We start from the raw sequence: 21,235 nt of genomic DNA, 5'->3' as shown, positions 1-21,235 counted from the left end.
TATATATACACGGAATTACTGCGTTGCAGTGTCTGGGGGGTGGGAGGGGGGCACCGTGCAACTTTGTACCCCACGTGAAGGGCGCCCCTGAAGTGCAGCACAGTCTGTGATGGAGGACTTTCTGCCCGCGAGGCCAGTAGTATGTCAGGACCCACGTTGACGTATGTTGAACGTGAGGTCTGGAAGAGAGATTTTTCTGGGTCTGTGATCTGGTTCTGGCATTTGCTGCTGTCACCTTGGGTCGTTAACCTGATTAATTCTTCTCTGCCTTGGTTTTCTCATTTTCTTATCTCGATGTCCCCACTCCTCCAAATCAGGTAGCTTTAGCATTTTCACTTTCTTTATGGAAAATCTTTCTCGGTACTTGAGCTACAAAAGGTGCCTAGCTACAATGCCTAGAGAGGGAGCAAGATCATGTGCACGTGTTGTACCTTCTCAGGCAAGTCCTATTATGGGGGTGGCTTGACTGACTTCTTTCAGTAAGTTCTTGTTGTCAGGTCCTGTCTTTAAGAACATCCTCCTGATACATGAGATACAACACCGTTATACAGCTGCCCGTGTTTCTGTAGGTGAGGGTGTGCAAAAGCTTATTTTCATACACGCAGGCAGTAGATTTGTATACTCTTAAATTACGAATAATATTCAGCATTGCCATATCCAGTGGATGCTTTATTTCTTTTGTAAGATCAGTATTTTATAGGGCATGTTACACATTTTTCCATTAAGTTTCTAGTCTTTAAATAAATGTTCGACTTACATAAGTTGATTAATTCTGTGTATGTGGCGTTCTTCTCATATTGAACTCGAGAGCTATTTTCTGCTCACTTCTCTCCCTTTATACCTTAAAATTTTTTTAAAGATTTTTTATTTATTTATTTGAAAGAGAGAGAATGAGAGAGAGAGAGAGAGAGAGCACATGAGAGGGGGGAGGGTCAGAGGGAGAAGTAGACTCCCTGCTGAGCAGGGAGCCCGATGCGGGACTCGATCCCAGGACTCCAGGATCATGACCTGAGCCGAAGACGGTCGCTTAACCAACTGAAACACCCAGGCGCCCCTACCTTAAAATTTTTAGTCAAATGTGATAGAAACAATTTAAGAGGTGACAAGAAGAGTGAGCGAGCTATTTTAGGTGGTTTCTCAAAGAAAGAAAGAAGCTCCTGTTTTTGTCAGGCATCTCAAAAACTGGCTAATAAGTGACTTCTTAGAATTCCTCATAGGTTTAAAAATAAGGAGCTAAATTATTTTGATATTGATGGTGTACATATATTCTGCAACTTACCTTTTTTTCTCTGTCATTTTTAGGATTCTGAGTAACAATAAAATATCCGAGCTGAAGAATGGCTCATTTTCTGGGTTAAGTCTCCTTGAAAGATTGTGAGTATCTTTTATTATATCTTATTGTTATTTTACTTACTGCACTTTTTTTTTTGTTTATTATGAGCTTTACTTGAGTGAGATAATACTTAGCTGCATTTTTATTTTAAGTCTTTTACTAAACTCCCGAATTTTCCAAAATAAAAATTTGAGTTTTCCCAACATTTTATTATGAAAAACTTCAAGAATTTAATTTCAAGGAACAATTAGTTAATTAGATGTTGGCAAACTCTCTGTAAAGGGCCAGATAGTAAATAATTTAGGCTTTGTAGGCCATACGGTCTCTGTGACAATTCCTCGATTCTGCCATGATAATGGGAAAGCAGCAATAGACAATAAAGAAATGAATCGATGTGGAGGTGACGTTATTTGCAAAGCAGGCTGGGGCTCATGGTTTGTTGATCACTGGCTTTTGGAGTGTAGATGCTGTTTTGAAGTTCTGTCATGAAGTGTGCATGGGCCTTATAAAATAGTCAAGTAGAATTTAAACACATTAAGGAGGAAAACTTTTGGATAAACTTTTGGATAAACTGAATAAAGTTTATTCAGATGTCTTTGAATGTGATAATTGTGTTTTGCTTAGAAATTAGGTCGTTTTGTTTATGATCAGATAGAAGTAGTGTTTATTTTTTTGCCTTGGATTTTACACAGTGGATATTTAATTTGCTTGTCTTATGAATGATAAGCCAGGATCACGTTTCAGATTCCCTTTATTACTCATACATTTAGGATAACATTTCAGAACATTCTTTTTTTTTTTTTTTTTCCCCCAAGTTGGCTCCACTCCCAACGTGGGGCCTGAACTCACGACCCTGAGATCAAGAGTCGCATGCTCTAGGGACTGAGCCAGCCAGGCGCCCCTATAAAAACATTTCAGATGTATATAAGGTATAGATAATATAAGGAAGCTCTCCTGTGAGCCTCTCCATTTCTGTTGAATTACAGATTTCCCTTCTTAGTGCTCTTTGTTCTGCTTCACTTTCTTTCTGTGTGATCTTCCCTTGACCATCTGACCCAGTGGTTTCTACAAACTCCCACAAGACATCATTGCTTTGATCACAGATGTGTTATTTAAGCATGTACATAGAGTTTTTATTTATTTATTTGTTTTTTAAAGATTTTATTTATTTATTTGACAGAGAGAGATACAGTGAGAGGGGGAACATAAGCAGGGGGAGTGGGAGAGGGAGAAGCAGGCTTCCCCGCTGAGCAGGGAGCCCGATGCGGGGCTCGATCCCAGGACTCTGGGATCATGACCTGAGCCGAAGGCAGATGCTTAATGACTGAGCCACCCAGGCGCCCCCATAGAGTTTTTATTTATCCTTTTATATACATCTGTTCTTTTCATTGATCATATGTCTTAAAAGTCTTTTTTTTTTCTTCTGAAGTAGGCCCCACGTGCAGCGTGGAGCCCAACATGGGGCTTGAACTCACGACCCTGAGATCAAGACCTGAGCTGAGATCAAGAGTCAGACGCTTTAACCAGCTGAGCCACTCAAGTGCCCCTTAAATCAAAAGTCTTAAAGTTAGGTTTTTACGTGTATATAAACATATATGAAAATAGCACATTTACATGTAGAAAGTAGCAGTCCATTCTTATTTACACATACACGTGTCTGTATACATAGATGTGTGTACACGTACACGTACGTAAAATGCTCTTGGCACAGCAGTGCTTAATTCTCAGGTTTTCTTGTTTCTGTTTTCATTCAGCTCTTCCTGTCCTGTTCCATGTAGGCCGTGTGCCTCAGAGGAGGCTGGTCGAACTCAGCGCCAGGCCTGACCAAGAGGGGACAGTCCTTAACTCACACTCCAGAGACAGGGGGTGAGGAATGGGCACTGACCAGTTTAACCCAGTCAGGATTTGCTCAGGGCTCTTTGGGAAAGGCATTTCCTTACTGTCATCAGAACGGATGATTGTACCGTCTAGAGGCTGTCCTGCCACTGGCTTGGGCCGGAGCCGACATCATGGTCACCTGGAGGGACCTTGCTGAAGCAGGGCTGCCTCTGGGCTGTTACAGTTCTGTGAGGCAGTGTGTTCCTGTTCGGCTTTCTGTTTCTTGAAAGAAAAGTCACTGCGCTTGACAGATAGTCTTAGCATGTAGCACAGTGCCAGGCATTGAGTAGGTGCTTGGTCAGTAATGGACGGATCGGTGGGATCTTTTCTTTCCCCAGGAAGGATGACAGGGACGCCTGGGTTATGAATGGTGTCTGTTGTGTTTATAAACATGTTTTAGTTTTGGCCCCTGGGGTTGCTGTGGTTGTTCATGTACATCATAAAAAAGTAGGGGTAGCATAGCTAATGATCTGTGCTATGCTGTGAATTACTACCCTTTTTACTTTTATTTTTTAATTTCATTTTGGGGGCGCCTGGGTGGCTCAGTCGTTAAACGTCTGCCTTGGGCTCAGGTCATGGTCCCAGGGTCCTGGGATCGAGCCCTGCAGCGGGCTCCCTGCTCAGCGGGAAGCCTGCTTCTCCCTCTCCCACTCCCCCTGCTTGTGTTCCCTCCCTCGCTGTCTCTCTCTCTCTTTCTCTCTGTTGAAAAATAAATAAAATCTTTAAAAAAAAAAATAATAATTTCATTTTGGTCTTTGACCTATTTTCCATCATTTATTGATGATAAATCCCTGTACATGAGAGAAGCATACTAGGTTGCCACAAACACACACACACACACACACACAAAGACCCCAGTGATGACTTTGGGATCTGGGCCATCTCTGTTGGGAAACATTTTTACCTAAGCTCAGCATTTCCTACAGACCCTTCAAAGCCCAAACCTGAATCTTGGCCTCACGGTCACTGTTTGAGGGAGAGACCACGCACACCTGGGTGGGACCTGTCCCCCGTGCTGTCTTCGTGGGAGAACAGCACACTTCAGAGAGAAAGAACAAGAGATAATACGGCTAGGCTCTTACTGTTCTGGCTTTGAGAAGGAAGGACGGGGCAGGGGGAGCAGGGGCAAGACCTCCAGAGGAAGCATCCTGTCAACAGGGCCTTCCTTTGTCTGTGAGCATGAGCTCAGACAGAGCTCCTTATTCCTCCAGGTTCCTGCTGGGACCAGTGGTTGGAAAGGCCCCAGAGGGCCTGAGAGCTGACGGTGGCTGGCCCCTTGTGGAAACACCCTGGTCTTTGGTCTGTCTTGTGCTCTAAAAATGAGGTAAAACAAAGAGATCCCCTAGCCAGTGGCTTGACCCTTTACCAGGAGTTCATGACCCAACACTGATGAATGTCTTCTCAGGCCTTTCCTAGGGCAGCGCCGTTCATCCCCTGTGGGCGTGGAAGGTGGGTGTCGGTGCAGGGTGATGGGGAGGGAGGCCCGGGGGTAACTCAGGCTTTCCTTCCCCTGGAGCCCAGCACTGTCTTTCTTACAGTTACACTTTCTGCTGCTGTCTTGTTCTTCTCTGATCTGCTGTACTGATGTTCAAGCTAAAGCCTCTGTAGATTTTGTAATTTCCATGCCAACTCCTTGAGTAATCTCTTGATTCTTTCTACTATTTTCATAGCTCTTCTCATTTCCCTCTCTACCAGGTCATCTAACTTAACTAAAGTACTCTGCCTCTGCGCACCACTGCCCCCTTCCTGCGGTGGAATCCAGAGCGTCTTGTCCTTCCTTCACGTCCAGCAGCTCTGTTCTTCAAGTTGTAGTCTTTGAATCCTTCTGTGATTTTCTTCACTGTAGAATTCTTCTCATGGACTCTGGTTTGCTGTGGGGTCTCATCATTTATCTGTGAATCTTAGGGGTCTTGTCTTCCAAGACTCCGCAGAGCCTTTAGGACTTTGTCTTGGGTTTTCTGTGTATCAGACACAAGCCGTGTGAATGCAGTGGTTGCATTAGTCTGCTCTGACTGCGATTACAAAATGCCGTAGACCGGGTGGCTTGAACAACAGACATTTATTTGCTCCTAGTTCTGGGGGCTGAAAGTTCAGGATCCAGGCACTGGCAGGGTTGGCTTCTTCTAGGGCCGTGAGGGAAGGATCTGTTCCCAGCCTTTCTCCTTGGCTTGTAGATGGCTATCTTCTCCCGGTGTCTTTCCATGGTGTTTCCTCAGTGTGTGTGTGTGTGTGTGTGTGTGTGTGTGTGTGTGTGTGTCCACATTTCCTCCTCTTATAAGAACACTGGTCACATTGGATTAGGGCCCACTCCAATGTCCTCATTTTTAAGTTGATCACCCCTTTAAAGAACCCATCTCCAAATACAGTCCTCTTTTGAAGGAGGAGGGGTTGGGACTTCAACATGGAATTTTGGAGAAACACAATTCATCCTATGACGATGATGTAGCATTTTTGTAGATTTGCTAATGTGTGTTTTTCTTGCCTGTTCCTAATTACGCTGTCTTGGAAGGGATGAAAGAATAGAAAAAAGGACACAGTTTTGGCCATTGAGTTCAGAAGTCCTACCTAGTCCAAAATAGAAAAGAGATTTGAGAAAAGGTAACATAAGAGAAACTTCCTCCTTTTCTAGATACACATTCTGTGGACTCACTGGGGAGTTAGAGGTCCTGTAGGAAGAGCTTATATGCTGGTGAGTCTCTAAGAAGGTTCTCGTCTCTGCTTCCCCATCCCTACCGGGTTTAGGGGAAGGACAGGGAAAAAGACCATGTAATAAAACCAATATATAGTTCTGGATCTAAGGGCAGAGGGCCTCTGAGGCATCTTTCCTGGAGAAGAAGCAAACCCTTGAAATTTCCCAGGGCCCAGTGCAATATAGGCGCAGAAGAACTGGTCACATAGCCATTGAGGCACATGGGCTAGGACAGTCTAGTAGAGTTTCCCAGGGGAACAGCAGAATGGCCCTTGCTGAGCAAAGAGATGGGGTTGTTCGCAAAGAGCTAGTGCTCTTTCTACAGTAGACTACTGGCTGGCAGTTAAGTGACTTAAGATCTGGGCTACTCAAGTCGAGTTCTGGACTGAAGACCTAGCTAGCCACATAAGTGACTTAAGGTCTTTGTAAATGACATCAGTTTCAGATTTTTCCGAATTACTTGAAAAAACACTGTAGCTGATTTTATTCCTTCACTGCTGGTCATTCCTGTGCGTCTCTCCTTCGGTCTTCCACATGTGAACCTGAGAGCTTTTGGTGCTCCAGCACTGGGCTGAACGCCACTCCCCTCTGCCCCAGGAACCCTCGGGCAATGACTGAGAGCAGGTGGTGGGTTACCACGTGACCACCTCACCTCTCAGGAGGGGTGACCCTGCAGCTGCTCTACACTGTCTTCCGCGGTTCCCCAGGGGACTGGAGGTCTCCTCACCGGTGCCCCTTGTATGGGCTTCCTTCTCATTAAGGGCTGGCTGGGTTGAATTAACTAGCAAATACACTTCAGAGATTAAGGAAATCTGCAGGTCAGGCTGTCCCAGTCATTTCTTTTGATTTGAAGAATAGCTTCCTTCATGAAGGGGATTCATTTTCTCTCTCTCTCTCTTTCTCTCTTATATAATAAAACAGGCCTGGGTGCACATATCCTTCATTTTAGAGTATTGTGATTCCTTCTCTCTCTCTCTTTTTTTTAAAGATTTATTTATTTGAGAGAGTGAGAGAGCATGCAAGTCGGGGGAGGGTCAGAGGGAGAGACTCTTTAAGCAGATTACCCACTCAGTGCAGAGCCCAACTCGGGCTTGATCTCACGACCCTGAGATCATGACCTGAGCTGAAACCCAAGAGTCGGACTCTCAACCGACTGAGCCACCCAAGTGCCCCGAGAGTATTGTGATTCTTGTTATGTATTTGTCAGTATTTTTTTTTTTTTTAAAGACTTATTTATTTATTTTGAGAGAGTAAGATTGAGAGAGAGAGAGAGTACATGAGAGGGGGTAGTGTTGGAGGGAGAAGCAGGCTCCTTGCCGAGCAGGGAACCCGATGCGGGACTCGATCCCAGGACTCCAGGATCACGACCTGAGCCAACGGCAGTTGCTTAACCAACTGAGCCACCCAGGAGCCCTGTATTTGTCAGTATTTAGTGACACTCCTCTATAGTCTAATTACGGACACTAAGATGACATACCAGCAATGTGTTCGACTCCCTAGCTTCTATTCCATTCCAAATGATGGGTCCAGGTCACCATAGCATCTTGTTCTAACTATTGCCAGAGCCAGCTGGAGCCAGTAAGAATGATGAGGGGTATTTAGCTGTGGGGCTTTGAGAAAGATTTCCTGGCTCCTGAAGAGTTACAGGAATAAAGAATCAGCTCTTTGTCATTGTGCTTGGAGGTGGTTTGTGGACCTTGGCATAGCCTGTCACAGTTGAGGGTCAGCCTGAAGGCCAAGTTGATATGCTGAGAAGGGCGGAGAAACCCCTTAGGCTGTCCTACATCTTGATTTCCCTTAATGCCAGAGAATTTCCTTTATTGCTGAAACCTTTTTGAGTAGAAGTTTCTGATACTTGCAATTAAAAAGCATCTTTTCTGCTACACTTGGCATTCTTTCCTAAAGGAGCTTACTCTTTTTCCAAGAACTATTAACACTCCTTTAATTTTGTTTCAGCAATTCTTGTGCACTTTTTCATTTATGTTTTAATGATCCAACATAGTTAGATGTAGCGATAGACCCTAAAGTTAGACTCTTGTTCCCTAGGGAAGCTGTGATTGGTAAGGGAAGGGGAGATGTTAAATGAAAGAATTGGACTATAAATATCTTTTGGCAATGCCTGATTAATATGGCTATTATTAAGTATTACATAATGTGTCAAGGAGTTTTTATTATTAAAGAAAAAGTGTATCTTTAAGTCGTATTACAGTACTCAGTTATTCATGAGAGGTATAATGTAGAAACACATGCAATATGTCATTGGCCACAAATTTATGGACTGCTTTAGCTAAATCAGTATTTGTTGTAGATGCGGTTTAAAATCTGAAAAGGGAAACACATGTTTAAAAAAAAAATGAAACTGACATATATTTCTGTTTGCAGAGCTTTTTTGCTTATTCAGTATGAGTCAATTATATGCTGACTGAATTTTCTCCTAAAATATCATTTCTCTTTGAGGTGTAGGATTGGGATCATTTGGGCCAGGGGGAGACAGGGACTAATAAGTTGGACCTGATGATTAATTATACCTCCTGGAACTTAAAAAGTTGGGGACAAAAATAATTTTTATTATGAAAATTTTTAAACATACAAATTTAAACAATTACTGTAGTAACCTCCCGTATCACCAGTTTACTTACCCAGATGCAATAATTAGAATGATTTGCTGTCATTTTTTTTCTTTTTCTTGGAACATGCCTGCACATACACACGTTTGCTGAATTACTTGAAGGTCAATTGCAGGCATCATGACCCTCTGCCTTTGTTGAGAAATATAAGTGGTTATGAATGAGTTGCAGCCGTCTCTGTGTTGCCCGAGTTTATGAATATCCTAATGATTTTGTAGCTAACTGTAATTTACCAAAAAGATTTTTGTAGTGAAGGTCAGGTAATACATTTCTGTCTCTCAGCCATCGTGTACGTTTTTATCCGTTTATCAACTGTCTTCATCCATTCTGGCTGCTATCACAAAATACCATAAATGGAGTAGTTTGCAAACAACAAACATTTAGTTTTCAACAAACAAACATTGAGTTTTGGAGGCTGGGAAGTACAAGACCAAGGTGCCAGCAGATTCAGTGTTCAGTGAGGGGCCGCTTCTTAGTTGGCTGTACCGTCATGTGGCGGAAGGGGGCGAGGACACTCTGGGCTCTGTTTTATGAGGGCATCACCCTCATTCCTTAGGTCTCTGCTCTCATGACCTCATCACCTCTCAGAGGCCCCACCTCCTAATTCCATCACTTGGGGAGTTAGGATTTTAATACGAATTTTGGTAGGACACAAACATCCAGACCGTACCAGTGTCCGCACTCTGTAATGTATGTCTGTCCGTCTCACTGAACTGATGGATGTGGATCCTGCCCTCGTGGAACTTCTGGTCTCTCAGTGAAGGTGGTTTAAGCAAATCAGTAGAGAGTGACGGGGCCACAGCAGGAGAGTCCAGGGCACGGTTGTTCAGAGATATTTTTTTTGGAAAAAGGAATGCTGTTCAAGATGAGTAGGAGTTAGTCAGGCAAGAAAACCAGGGTGGAGGTGAGGACAGATGCGGGGGGAGAGTGCGTGTGTCAGGGACACAGCCACCATGTGCCAAGGCCTGGAGGTGAGACAAGTAGGACTCTTTCTAGCAACGTCTTGAGATATGATTAGTAATATGAAGAGAGAAAGGCTGGCTGAGTGTCAAAGAAAGGTGTGGAGCAGAATGAGAAGTCGGAGTTAGGGCCGGGGCCATGGAGGGGCTTGTAAGGTATTTAAAGAGTTTGGACTCCGTTCTGAGGGAACGAGCTCGTGGAGGTTTTAACCAGCACAGAGACAGGTTCAGATTTATGCTTAGGAAGATCACTTTATTTATTTATTTTGTTAAGATTTTTTATTAATTTGAGAGAGAGAGTGTGAGCTAGAGCACAGGCAGGGGGAGCAGCAGAGGGAGAGGGAGAAGCAGACTCCCCGCTGAGCAGGGAGCCCAACACGGGGCTTGATCCCGGGACTCCGGGATCACGACCTGAGCTGAAGGCAGACACGTAACCGACTGAGCCACCCAGGCGCCCCAGGAGGATCACTTTAAATGGAGCATGGATGAGAGAAGCAAGGACGCCAGTCAGCACTGGTGGGGGTGGTGACAGCGAGGAGGGAGAGGTGGAAGGCTTTCACGTGAAGCTGGAAGGCTGGACAATACCACATATAATAACTTTATCCAGTGAATAAAATTTATCAAACATTGCAGAGAATTTGAGAGAACGGTATCTCTAGCCCCTTGATTTAACCATTGCCAGCTTCTTGGCCGGTTTGCTTTATCTGTCTCCCTCTTGCTCTAGGTGTAAATCTCCACTGTTACCGGTCAGAAAGGTGTGTTTAAATCGTGACCTCTGGCTCGGCCGCTCAGAAGTTGGCCTGATTTCATAATCTTTTTTTCACCTGAGTTCTTTATCTGCAGCAGGAGTCCTGTCTCCTAGGACTGATTGTGAGATCTTAATGGGATGATAGGTGCCAGATATCAACTTGCTGAAATTAATGATTTGTGTAACTGAGGAGCCCAGAGAGTTAGAGCTGGACTTCAGGCTTGGCTGGATCCAAGGGCTCAGCATTAATTCTCTTTTCCTATCTTTTGGCTTCATTAGACAGGCTATTTATTTATTTATTTATTTACTTTTAAGTAAGCTCTGCACCCGACATGGGGCTTAAGCTTATGACCCTAAGGTCAAGAGTTACGTGTTTTACCGACTGAGCCAGCCAGGTGCCCCCTAGACAAGCTCTTAAATCATGGTAGCAGGAGGGTCCTGGGGTTACCTCTTGACCTCTAATCAGACCAGTGGAAATGGCCATTCCTTGTCCCCATCCATCTCCTCCCCACTGCCTCAGACCCTAGGTTTAGTTGGACCAGGGTCATGTGATCCTCACGTTACTGAGACTACGGCGTTTGAAAAATCTGGTTGGAGGTTGATCGAGTGCCATACCTGGAGGGGTGGTGTTGGGGATTCTGGGGCACTGTTGGTACCATATGGTCTATGAGACAAGTAGGGGTGCTCCTCCCCAGTGCAAGGGAGAAGGCGGCAAAAAAAAAACTAAAAAAAAACCCAAAAAAACAAGAACCAGAAAAACAAACCAAAAAATAAAACCCTAAAAAAATGTTTAGCACAGCAATTAAACATGAAATGATTGATAGCAGTCATAGTTGGAGTTATCATTTTTAAATTCTGGAGCCTTTCATATGTGCTCTCCTTCCTTACCTCCACCTACTCTAAAGTTTTTGAATTTTTTTTTCCCCCTTAGGAATAGATTTTATTTTCTTTTAAGGTTTTGTATTTTTTTTTTAAGATTTTATTTATTTATTTGACAGAGAGAGTGAGAGAGCACAAGCAGGGGGAGCAGTAGAAGGAGAGGCAGAAGCAGGTTCCCGGCCGAGTAGGGAGCCCGATGTGGGGCTTGATCCCAGGACCCTGGGATCATGACCTGAGCCGAAGGCAGACGCTTAACCAACAGAGCCACCCAGGCGCCCAAGGTTTTGAAATTTTGAATGACTAATAGTCTTCCCGTTTCTGCTCTTGCCCTCAAAATGGAGCAGGTGGGTAGAGTCTCCCGAGGTCTCTGCCCTGGATGTGAACGCTTGGCCTGGTGCTGGTGGGCTTCATGTTCGTGGGCCGGTGTCTTCACCTGAGTTTTCCCAGGAGCAGGTCCTGACATGAAATTTTGGGTTCAGGTGGTTCATTTGAGAGGTGGTCCAAGAAATCACACGTCTCAGGGAATGGGACAGTGAGAGAGCAAAGGGAAGGAAGTCGGTGCATGGGCAGCCGCCCGTGTGGCAGGCAGCTGGGCCTGGCCCGCTGGGAGCCTCTGTGGCGCATACTTCATCCTCACCCCCCTGGAGGCCGGGCTGCTCCTGCTTCCCTCTCTCGTGGGACGACGGCTCCTCTCAGGGCCACTTGCGCCCTTCACGTCTGACTTCCCCAGAGTGGCTCTGAGGAGTAGGCCAAGAGAAAGGCTGCAGGGCAGCGTGGCGGGTAGGGGGGCTGCTGTCCTGGGCTGGGCTGTGCGAATCTCCCTACGTAGCCATCTGGGCTCCCAGCAGGTGTTCAGGGATGAGGGACGCTGAGGCCATGACACTTGTAGCAGGGAACTTATTCTCTGCCTGATTTTCTTTTTCTGTTAAAGTTGCTACACCAAGGACATCTTTTTTTTTTTTTTTTTTTGACTCCTTAGTTAAGAGGAGAACTTAAAAGCTGATTGGAAGTTCAGAGAGAAGGGTAGGATTTGTGAGTTCCCCTGAATATCTTTTGAAACTTGGATTACCATCCAGTTCCATTTCGTGAAGCTACCTGGCCTTTTCAGATATTTTCATTTACTGTATTTAAAAAAAAATATCTTGTAGGCTGTGGTGCAAAAAAAAAAAAAAAAAAAAAAAAAACCCAAAAAGTTAGGGCAGCTGCCAGCCCTGACAAAGCTGTTTTCTTGTGGAATATAAAATCTGAGTTCTGATCAATGACATACTTACGGAGTAATGGTAATCAGAGCATAGTTTTTTTTTTTTTAAGATTTTATTTATTTATTTATTTGACAGAGACACAGCGAGAGAGGGAACACAAGCAGGGGGAGCGGGAGAGGGAGAAGAATACTCCCCGCTGAGCAGGGAGCCCAACATGGGGCTCGATCCCAGGACCCTGGGATCATGACCCTGGGAGCCACCCAGGTACCCCCAGAGCATAGATTTTATGTTTAATGGTTATTTCTTTTGTTTTTTAAGATTTTATTTATTTGGGAGAGAGAGAGAGGGAATGAGGGAACACAAGCAGGGGGAGAGGGAGAAGGAGAGGGAGAAGCAGGCTTCCCACCTGAGAAGGGAGCCCGACACGGGGCTCCATCCCAGGACCCTGGGATCATGACCTGAGCCGAAGGCAGATGCTTAACCCCCTGAGCTACCCAGGTGCCCCAGTTATTTCTTTAAAAAAAAAAAAAAAACAAGAGTTAACAACGTACTGGGGGTTCAGTTTTATTTAGACAAATCAGGCTCTGATTTGGGGAGGAGGGCGGAATGCCAGCTCTGCCCTCCCCCGCAAGAACACCAGGTGTGTGACCCTGGGAGTAAGACTGCAGAAAAGCAGAGCAGGATTTGCTGGCGAGCACGATGCTCCCGCCATTCACAGAATGCACTTCCAGAGAAGTGTTATGAGACGTTCTGACCAGCGTCTGTCACCATGTATTAAACAGCATGTCTAGTTTGGGAAGCCAGTGACACAGCGAGAATGCTGGACATGGGGCACCTGGTTGGCTCAGTCGGTTAAGCGTCTGCCTTCGAGCCCCACGTTGGGCTCACTGCTCAGCTGGAGAGTCTGCTTCTCCCTCTCCCTCTGCTGCTCCCTCTGCTTGTGCTCTCTCACTCTCTCTCTCTGTCAAATAAGTAAAATCTTAAAAAAAAAAAAAAAAAAAGAATGCCGAACTTAGAGTACACGAATGACTGCCACCACGATGGGCAGACGGCCAGTCTCATCAGGATGTTCTTGTGAAATTTCCAGGAAACCTGTTCAGCAACTAACCCCAGCATTGTCACTGGTATATATTGATAGTTCGAATGAACTGTTAGAAAAAAATAGCATGTTATGAAGCAGGCCATACATCAGATAGTTTTCATTAGGTGATGGGGCGGGAAAATTGAATGTGCCTCCGTTCACTGGATGGAAGGAAATAACATGGATCAGTGCTCACTACAGTAAGACTTCCTTGGGGTTCTTTTCTTCAGCACAGATAGACAAGGGAAGTCAGACGCTTTCTGAGATGGAGTGGTTTGAAAAGGCAAACACCGGCTTTTTCTCTAGTTTATAGACTGTGTGGGCTCAGGCTAACATTACCATGATGGAGCAATAGTTACAAAAGATCCCAGAGACCTGTCACTTTAATGTCATGATAACAGGTGGCACCATTGACCCCAGATACACTTCTAGGAGGGCCTTTTAAATCTCCAGTAAGTAAGGGACTAAAGGACCCGGTGAGGTGGTTTGTAATGGGCGTTGTTCTGCGTTTATTGTCTCACCCACTCTGCGTGCATCCCTATGGGTAATGAGATGCCACACACGGAAGGGGCAGTGTTGGCCATTGTGGGTTAAAGAAGGGAGAAGGGAAGGACAAGAGAAGTTGCAAAGAGTTTCTTCTGTTCATAGTCTGACGTCAGGTGCTCTGAGAGATGACTGGAAACCACGCCTGACTTCAGCGGGCAAGGTTATGAGTGAGTCCGGCCCAAGGGTCTGACAAAGCTCAAGTGTGGGCCAGCCACTGGTGGGAATGTGGTCAGGGAAAACGGGCCACTGTCCTGCTTCTAAGTGCTCCTGTAGTTGAGTGCTGTCTTTGAGGTCTGTGTGAACATTTGTGTGCGCCCACTTGGGTCCCTACCTATTGGAGAGCAGCCAGCCGCCTTAGGGGTCCCCCCCAGATCCTCCCTGGGGGAGGGCTGTGGCGGTGGCGCTCACCACTGGCCCCTGGTGGCGGGGTGCTGACATGGCAGGGCTGCTCACGAGAATGGGATTCCGTTGAGACTGCCCTCAGACACCATGGTCTTGGGGGCTGCTGGATCTTTGCTTTGAGCTGCGTGTTGTGCATGATCACAGTTTTATTTTATAGGAATCCGAACCATAGAAGCCCAGGGAGGGAAAAATATGAAAAACTAAATGACACGAATTTTAGAGTGTGTATTTTAGAAGATAGTTTCTAAAAATTCAATTTAATCGTGTTCACAAATATAATCTCTGATTTGTTTTGATAAAAGTCAAGTGTAGCATACTAAGGAAAAAATTGTAGAAAGAATGTATAGGATTGTAGCCTGGCCATAACTTTGAATTTGAATAATATAGGGACATATATATCCTTTTTTGGTATATGGCTTTATTATATTGACCAAAATAAGTGGCTTTGGAACCAGACTTCTTGAATTTGAATTCTGGCTCTGCCACTTACTACCGGGGTTAACCTTTTTGGCGTTAATTTCCTGCCATTATTGTTGTTTTCTGTGTAGCCCGTAACTGTAGTTTGCCTGAATATTTGTTATAGGGCTGATAAGTGTGATAATTTTTATTCTGTTTTTAACAGGGACCTCCGAAATAATCTTATTAGTAGTATAGATCCAGGCGCCTTTTGGGGACTTTCATCGCTAAAAAGATTGTAAGTATTTGAATTGCTTGCTTCTGAGTTTGAACTGTTCTTTTTTCTTTTTTTTTTTTTAAGGTTTTATTTATTTATTTTACAGCTAGATAGAGCACACATGAGAGAGGGAGAGAGAGAGCACGCGCAAGCGTGAGCAGGGGGAGGAGCAGAGGGAGAGGGACAAGCAGGCTCCGTGCTGAGCGCCAGGACATGGGGCTCCATCTTACGACCTTGAGATCACGACCCGAGTCGAAATCAAGAGTTTCATGACCTGAGCTGCAATCAAGAGTCGGACACTTAAAACCGACTGAGCCACCTAGGCACCCCCGAACTGTTCTATAAGGAACTGTTAACCCACTTCAAGCTTTAACATGATAAAAAAATGGGTTTTAAACAATTTTTAGTTTATTGACTAGGTCCATGATAGAACAAAAAGAATATTTAATATAAGTAGCCTAGAAAGTGGTTAATTTGGGCCATAATTTGATTTGTTTGATGGTAGATGGTTGTGTCCTTATGCTAATAAGATGATTACTGTATTGGCTTTGCCAGTGATCATAATAAGTCATGAGTAGAGGATTTTCAAGTTACGAATGCATTCAAACTCTGTTGTTATATGCTTATCAGTTGAGGCCCCTTTCTATGAATGGTTCAAAGTCTTGCTATTTGCATGTATATTTTATCTGTGTATTATTATTTCAAACCCACAGAGCAGTTTTTATTCCTTCTGAAGCTAAACAACTCCCCTTCACTCCTTTTTATGCAGTTTTCATAGCTGCCGTGTGAGCACGCTCCAATTGGAGAGGTAACCCTACACTCAAGCCCTGCGGACTGTCCCACCGTCCCTTATTCCTTCGAAAGACATTTCTTATTATTAAGTGCTGGCTGCTTACCATGGTCTGACTTCTTGGGAAGAGCTCACAGACCCTTGGGGGCAACCAGATAATGAAAATACGCCCTAACACACTCACATGGGAGCCATCACAGATAAAATCATAGTAAGAACGTGCCAAGGAAAGGAGGGGCCACCTGGGAGGGGAATGGCCTGCAGATTTGACCTTGCTCCCGAGGGATGGGTACTACGTATTGAAAAATAACAAGACGCGCGTTCTGAGCAGAGTGGGCGTCCATGTGGAGCCTGAGCATGAAGTACAAAGTGGGGAAAGAGGGATTTTGGAGTTTAGGCTAGTCATGGAGAGACTAGGCTCTTGTAGGCCTAAGATGACCTGCCATGTTAAAGAACTTTGAAGCTCTTTAGACAGTGTGGGGCTAGCAGGACTTTTTGAATACGGAGTTGACATCGGATTTGTGTTTCAGAGTATTTCTGATGGCGGGAGGGAGAAACCACTTAAGTGCAGAGAACTGGGGACAGAGGATGTTGGGGATGAGACGATGCTTTCATTCTTCTCAACAATCATCCTTCCCTCTGTCTCTCTCTCTCTCTCTCTTTTTTTTTTTTTTTTGGTTTTATCATACTCTTTTATTTACTTTCTCTTTTAAAAAATTTTATTTTTAACCCAACATGGGGCTCAAACTCACAACCGTTAGGTCAAGAGTCGCCTGCTCTACTGACCGATCCAGCTAGGCGCCTCTCTCATGCTCTCTTACTGTTTAACGTTTATAAAGTATCGGGGGTGCCTGGGTACCTTTTTTTTTTTTTTTTTTTTTTTAACGTCGTCTTTGTTTCCCGTGTTGTTTGTATAATAAAATAAGCTGTGTTTGCTCTGAGTTGAATCATGCCAGGACATACTTAAATGCTGACAAGGACCTTCCCTCCTAATACTTTTGACATTTTGTATCTATTATTCTCTCATTCCAAACTCGTTCCTTTTTACGGTCAGATCCAGTTGTAAGAGTTGGCTATGCCATTTTTGCCTATTTTAAAAAATACTTTTGCAAATACAGTTTTTTTTTTCATTTAAAACATATCCTCTGAAGCTCTCCTCTCAGTTCCCTGTCTTAGTCAGTCTTAGTGTTCAGAATTCTAGACGATGAGGCCTAGTAGGAGTGGAGGAGTTCTCTCTTCATTGTGTAACATTGTTTGGAATTTCAGTCAGACTCTGTAGGAGGGAACGTCATTACTATGGTTTTTGGTGAGGGCGCTGGGTGGCGGTTCATTGTTTTTATCAGACTTCTGTATGCTCCGGATGCCCCAGGATGTCTGCAGGAGGTCTCACCCTTGATCCGTTTTCTTCCCCGTGCGCCCTGCTCTCCGTTGTTTTCCAGTTTAGGCTTTTTAATGAGGCAAGTCAGAAAAACTGGCCCTTCTGGAGTAGGTCAGTGGTGTTAATGGAGACTGGAGTTCTGGGTAGGGAAGATAAGTGTTGGAGGTGAGTGGGCATGATGTGGGCGTCCGAGTGGCAGTGACTCACGGTGTAGAGTTCGGTTTAGAGCCCAGTAACAGTGGTAACTGCATCCAGTGGGGAGATCAGGTGGTGAGACAGAGCGGCATCAGTTCCGCTGAACAAAAATGGAGTCTGCTGTGGGTGCCCAGCAGTGCGCCCGGGTCCAGAGATACAAGGGTAACGCAGGAACCCCTCGAGGGCTTGGCCGTCTCGTGGAATCCTGTGCACCGACCAGGAGCCTCGATGCGGACTTGGAATCTCCTTGGAGAGAGAGGGAACTGTGGCCAGAGCGTGGCTGCCGAGAGCTGCTAGGACCCAGGCGTTCTGACGCGGTCAAGGGCCTGGGACAGGGCCGTAGTCAGGCTGCGTGCACCGGTCAGGGAGAGGAGGGGCTCAGCAAGCTTGGTTGATGACAGTGAGTCACTTTCTTTGTGCTCCTCACCAGGTGCACACGGAGGGTCCCTTTGAATCAGGGGTGGGAACAGGCGGCCTCAAGTAGGAAGTGGGAGTGTGGGTGTTAGACCCACCCTGTCAGGACCCGGGGCTGAGGCCGAACCATCTTTGTTTTATTTGTCCCTCCTGGAAATTCTGAGTTTGGGAACTTCTAGAATATCTTCCCCTCCAGCTTTTTCTTTCTTTTTTTTTTTTTTCCCCTCCTATGGAGGGGTATGGCGTCATATTGCCAGACAAGACAGACAGCTTATTCCCTCCCTTTGTGATTGGCCCCACTTTACTCCCAGCTTTTTGGGAGGGAAGCTCTTTTTAGGAAGATAACATGCTAATAATGTCTTCATTGAAATACGGGTTGAAGGGAACTTGACTGCTAATAAAAAGCGGTTTCATCAGGTTGTTTTAAGGATAATGCAGAATATCTTAGATTCTCTCTCCGGTTCTTTATCCTTCAGTAAATAATTTCTCAAGTACTTCCATCCAAAATAAATAAATAAATTTCTTGTTCAGTAGCATTTAATTACTGATCTCGTCCCTGGCACTGCCTGAGCATTTTTTCATTGCATTACACATTAAGTAGTCTCTTGTGTTCTTGCCTAGGAAGGTAATTGCCATTTATAATATTCTTCCCGCTAGAAAATACATTCTTAATTTCAAACGGTTGACATGTGATGGAATCTATGGTATACGACTTGCAAGCTGAGAGAGTCCTATATGTAAACTCAATGAGATACAAAGATATTTTCTGGTAGTAATGTTTGCTGGTTGCTTGTGGATACAGGCGCTCTATCTTATGAGGCTCTAAATCATTCATTTCAATTGTGCCTTTCACTCGACAGCCACACATAAAGCTTTTTTGTAAGTGTACCATGCCTTTGCCTTTTTTTGATAGATAATTTGAATCTGGAAGATTAAGTGGCTTTCTGAAGTATAAACTACCAAAAGTAGGTAAAACAAAACCTAGACCTATTCAGTTTCTCTTTTACTTTATCAACAAATTCAAGCTGATTCTCAATCTAAATAAAACCCATTATCAATACCTAAATACCATTTTAAATAGGTGTAGCTATAATGAAATTGTTTCCCAAAGAATCACTGGTAATTACACCAGTTAAAGCTCAGAAGTGAGACAAGATAATGAATTGATCCCAGAAATGCTTGTTTAAGCAGCAGTTCACAAAATGATGCCTAATTTTCTTAAACAGTAAAACCCAGAAATAAAAGGGAAATCAGCTGGAATAAAAAAAGGCCCATCGGATTAAATACTTACTTTAATATTCTGAGGAGCAGAAGCCTGGAACACAGCAGGCGCAGATAAAGTTTCATATTGCTTAAGTTTTTTTTTTTTTTTTTTTTTTTAATCAAAAGTTGCCCTAAGATAGGAAAGGCAGAACTGTGAAATGTAGGGAAACTCAGGATTACCTAAGCTAGGTTTCGGAATATCTAGGGGAGAAACTTAGTGCATAGGTGCCTGATTCAGATGCCCTATATTTATCATTTCTGGTTTCTAGTCTGGCTAATACAGTTTCTGCTGTTACCAAGTTATACAATTTGGACTACAACAGTTTTAGTTTAGAAATGGGTGGTGCATATTGCTTCTCTAAAGAGTAACTCAGAGCATAACTCAAAGAATAGGTACTTTTCCATTACAAAGAATAATATGGACCTTGAAGAAAAGGTGATAAAAATATTTTTGGAAGTTTGGTTTAGAATCTTGTCTAATTCTTTTGTCAAAATCCAGGGGGTGAATAATTCCTAAGTAGGAACTGATAAAAATTAAGATTCATTGTTTTAGGGTTTTCCTGCATACAGTTTAGTAAGTCTAGTGATGGAAAAATTGCGGAAAGCCATGGGCTCTTACTTGAAGTTTACAGAAATTGTCATTTATTATCTCCCTGTTAGAATGCATTCTCTTGATTAAAATTTAAAATTGTGTTCACTGTCTGTGGTGTGGAGAAAAATAGTGCAGAAAGAACGCAATATCTACTACACATTATATGTAGATAAAAAGGAAAAAGTTTCGTGGATTGAGGAGAAAAAAAATACTTAGAAAGTAACATTTGATAGGAACTCTAAGAAGTTAAGAATGGGGCAGGGCGCCTGGGTGGCTCATTTGGTTAAGCCTCTGACTTCGGCTCAGGTCATGATCTCAGGGTCCTGGTGGTGAGCCCCACGTGGGGCTCCATGCTCAGTGGGGAGTCTGCTTCTCCCTCTGCCCCTCCCCCGCCAAGGGCACGCATGCACGTTCTCCTCCTCAAATAAATAAAATCTGAAAAAAAATGTTAAGAGTGGGGCACCCACGTGACTCCGGCAGTTAACTGTCCGACTCTTGATTTCAGCTCAGGTCATGCTCTGAGGATCATGGGATTGAGCCCCTCCTTGGGCTCCATGCTCAGGGGGCGTCTGCTTGGGATTCTCTCTCTCTCCCCCTGCCCCACACCCCATTCTCCCTCCCTCTCTTTCTCTCTCTCTCTAAAATAAATAAATCTTAAAAAAAAAAAGAAGTTTAGAGTGATGGGAAAAAATAACTAGGTAGGCCATTACCTAGATAAAGCTAAAGTAGTCTGGCTTGGAGACTAAACGATAGATCTGTGAGGTAAAAGCAAACTCAGTTTTTCCCATTACAGTCAAAACTTCTGACTATTTGAGGGATGACATCAGAAAGCATTAAGTTTCAGGCATTCTTGAGGAAATAAAAACGCCAGCATTTTTGGTAATTTGCCCCTTTGTCTTTTGTCTGTCTGATATTCGCTGACACTGGGCTCTGTCCCTGACTTCCACAGCTTAGTGAACGGTGTAGGTCATCGAAGGTATTCTCTCACAAACAGTGAGATAGATTGAGTCTCATTTTTGCCACTCAAGTCTTATCGTGAGTCATTTGACAGGAGTAAGTGCTTGCAGTACAGAGGGCACTATGGTTGGGCAGCGCTTAGTCTGTGCGCAGCAGGTGCAGGGGAAAGCAAGGGTGGTTTTTTCTCTCAGTCCTCCCCTCAACTCACTCGGGGTAGGTAAACTTCTCGGGGACGCTGAAAAGGAAGGTCTAGCATGATACCTGGGTGCTGCCCTTGAGTGCTGAACGTATGAAACCTTCGTCCAAGAGAGCTAATTGAAGACACTTTTTCCCCCTTTCTCCTCAGGGATCTGACTAACAATCGAATAGGATGTCTGAATGCAGACATATTTCGAGGACTCGCCAATCTGGTTAGGCTGTAAGTATGTCTTTTCTATTAAAATATAAGAAGGCATGTGGACTAGTACCCAGATATTTATAGACACCTAGGACATGTCTGATAGTGAAGTAGCAGCTGTCAGCATTATAGAAGGAGGAGGAGATAAGGAGCTGGAGATTCAGTCTTGGGGATATAATGTCATCAGGACATAATATTATGTATTATACACACACACACACACACACACACA

The 21,235-nt window shown here is 44.2% G+C and overlaps 1 protein-coding gene across 1 annotated transcript in view; it reads left to right on the top strand.

Annotated features, from left to right (window-relative positions):
* ADGRA3 (adhesion G protein-coupled receptor A3) overlaps positions 1-21,235 on the top strand; it is a 125,108-nt gene that overhangs the window by 34,177 nt on the left and 69,696 nt on the right. The window contains exons 4-6 of the mRNA XM_025887523.2: positions 1,303-1,374; positions 14,967-15,038; positions 20,953-21,024. Of these exons, the coding sequence (XP_025743308.1) occupies positions 1,303-1,374; positions 14,967-15,038; positions 20,953-21,024 (216 nt within the window). The remainder of the gene's footprint in view (positions 1-1,302; positions 1,375-14,966; positions 15,039-20,952; positions 21,025-21,235) is intronic.

The sequence above is a fragment of the Callorhinus ursinus genome, unplaced genomic scaffold (genome assembly GCF_003265705.2).
Source record: "Callorhinus ursinus isolate GAN/ISIS: 27379988/994484 unplaced genomic scaffold, GSC_fseal_2.0 scaffold4, whole genome shotgun sequence".
Classification (NCBI taxonomy): Eukaryota; Metazoa; Chordata; class Mammalia; order Carnivora; family Otariidae; genus Callorhinus; species Callorhinus ursinus.
The sequence above is the reverse complement of the archived record's forward strand: the minus strand, read 5'-3'. Positions and strand labels throughout refer to the sequence as shown.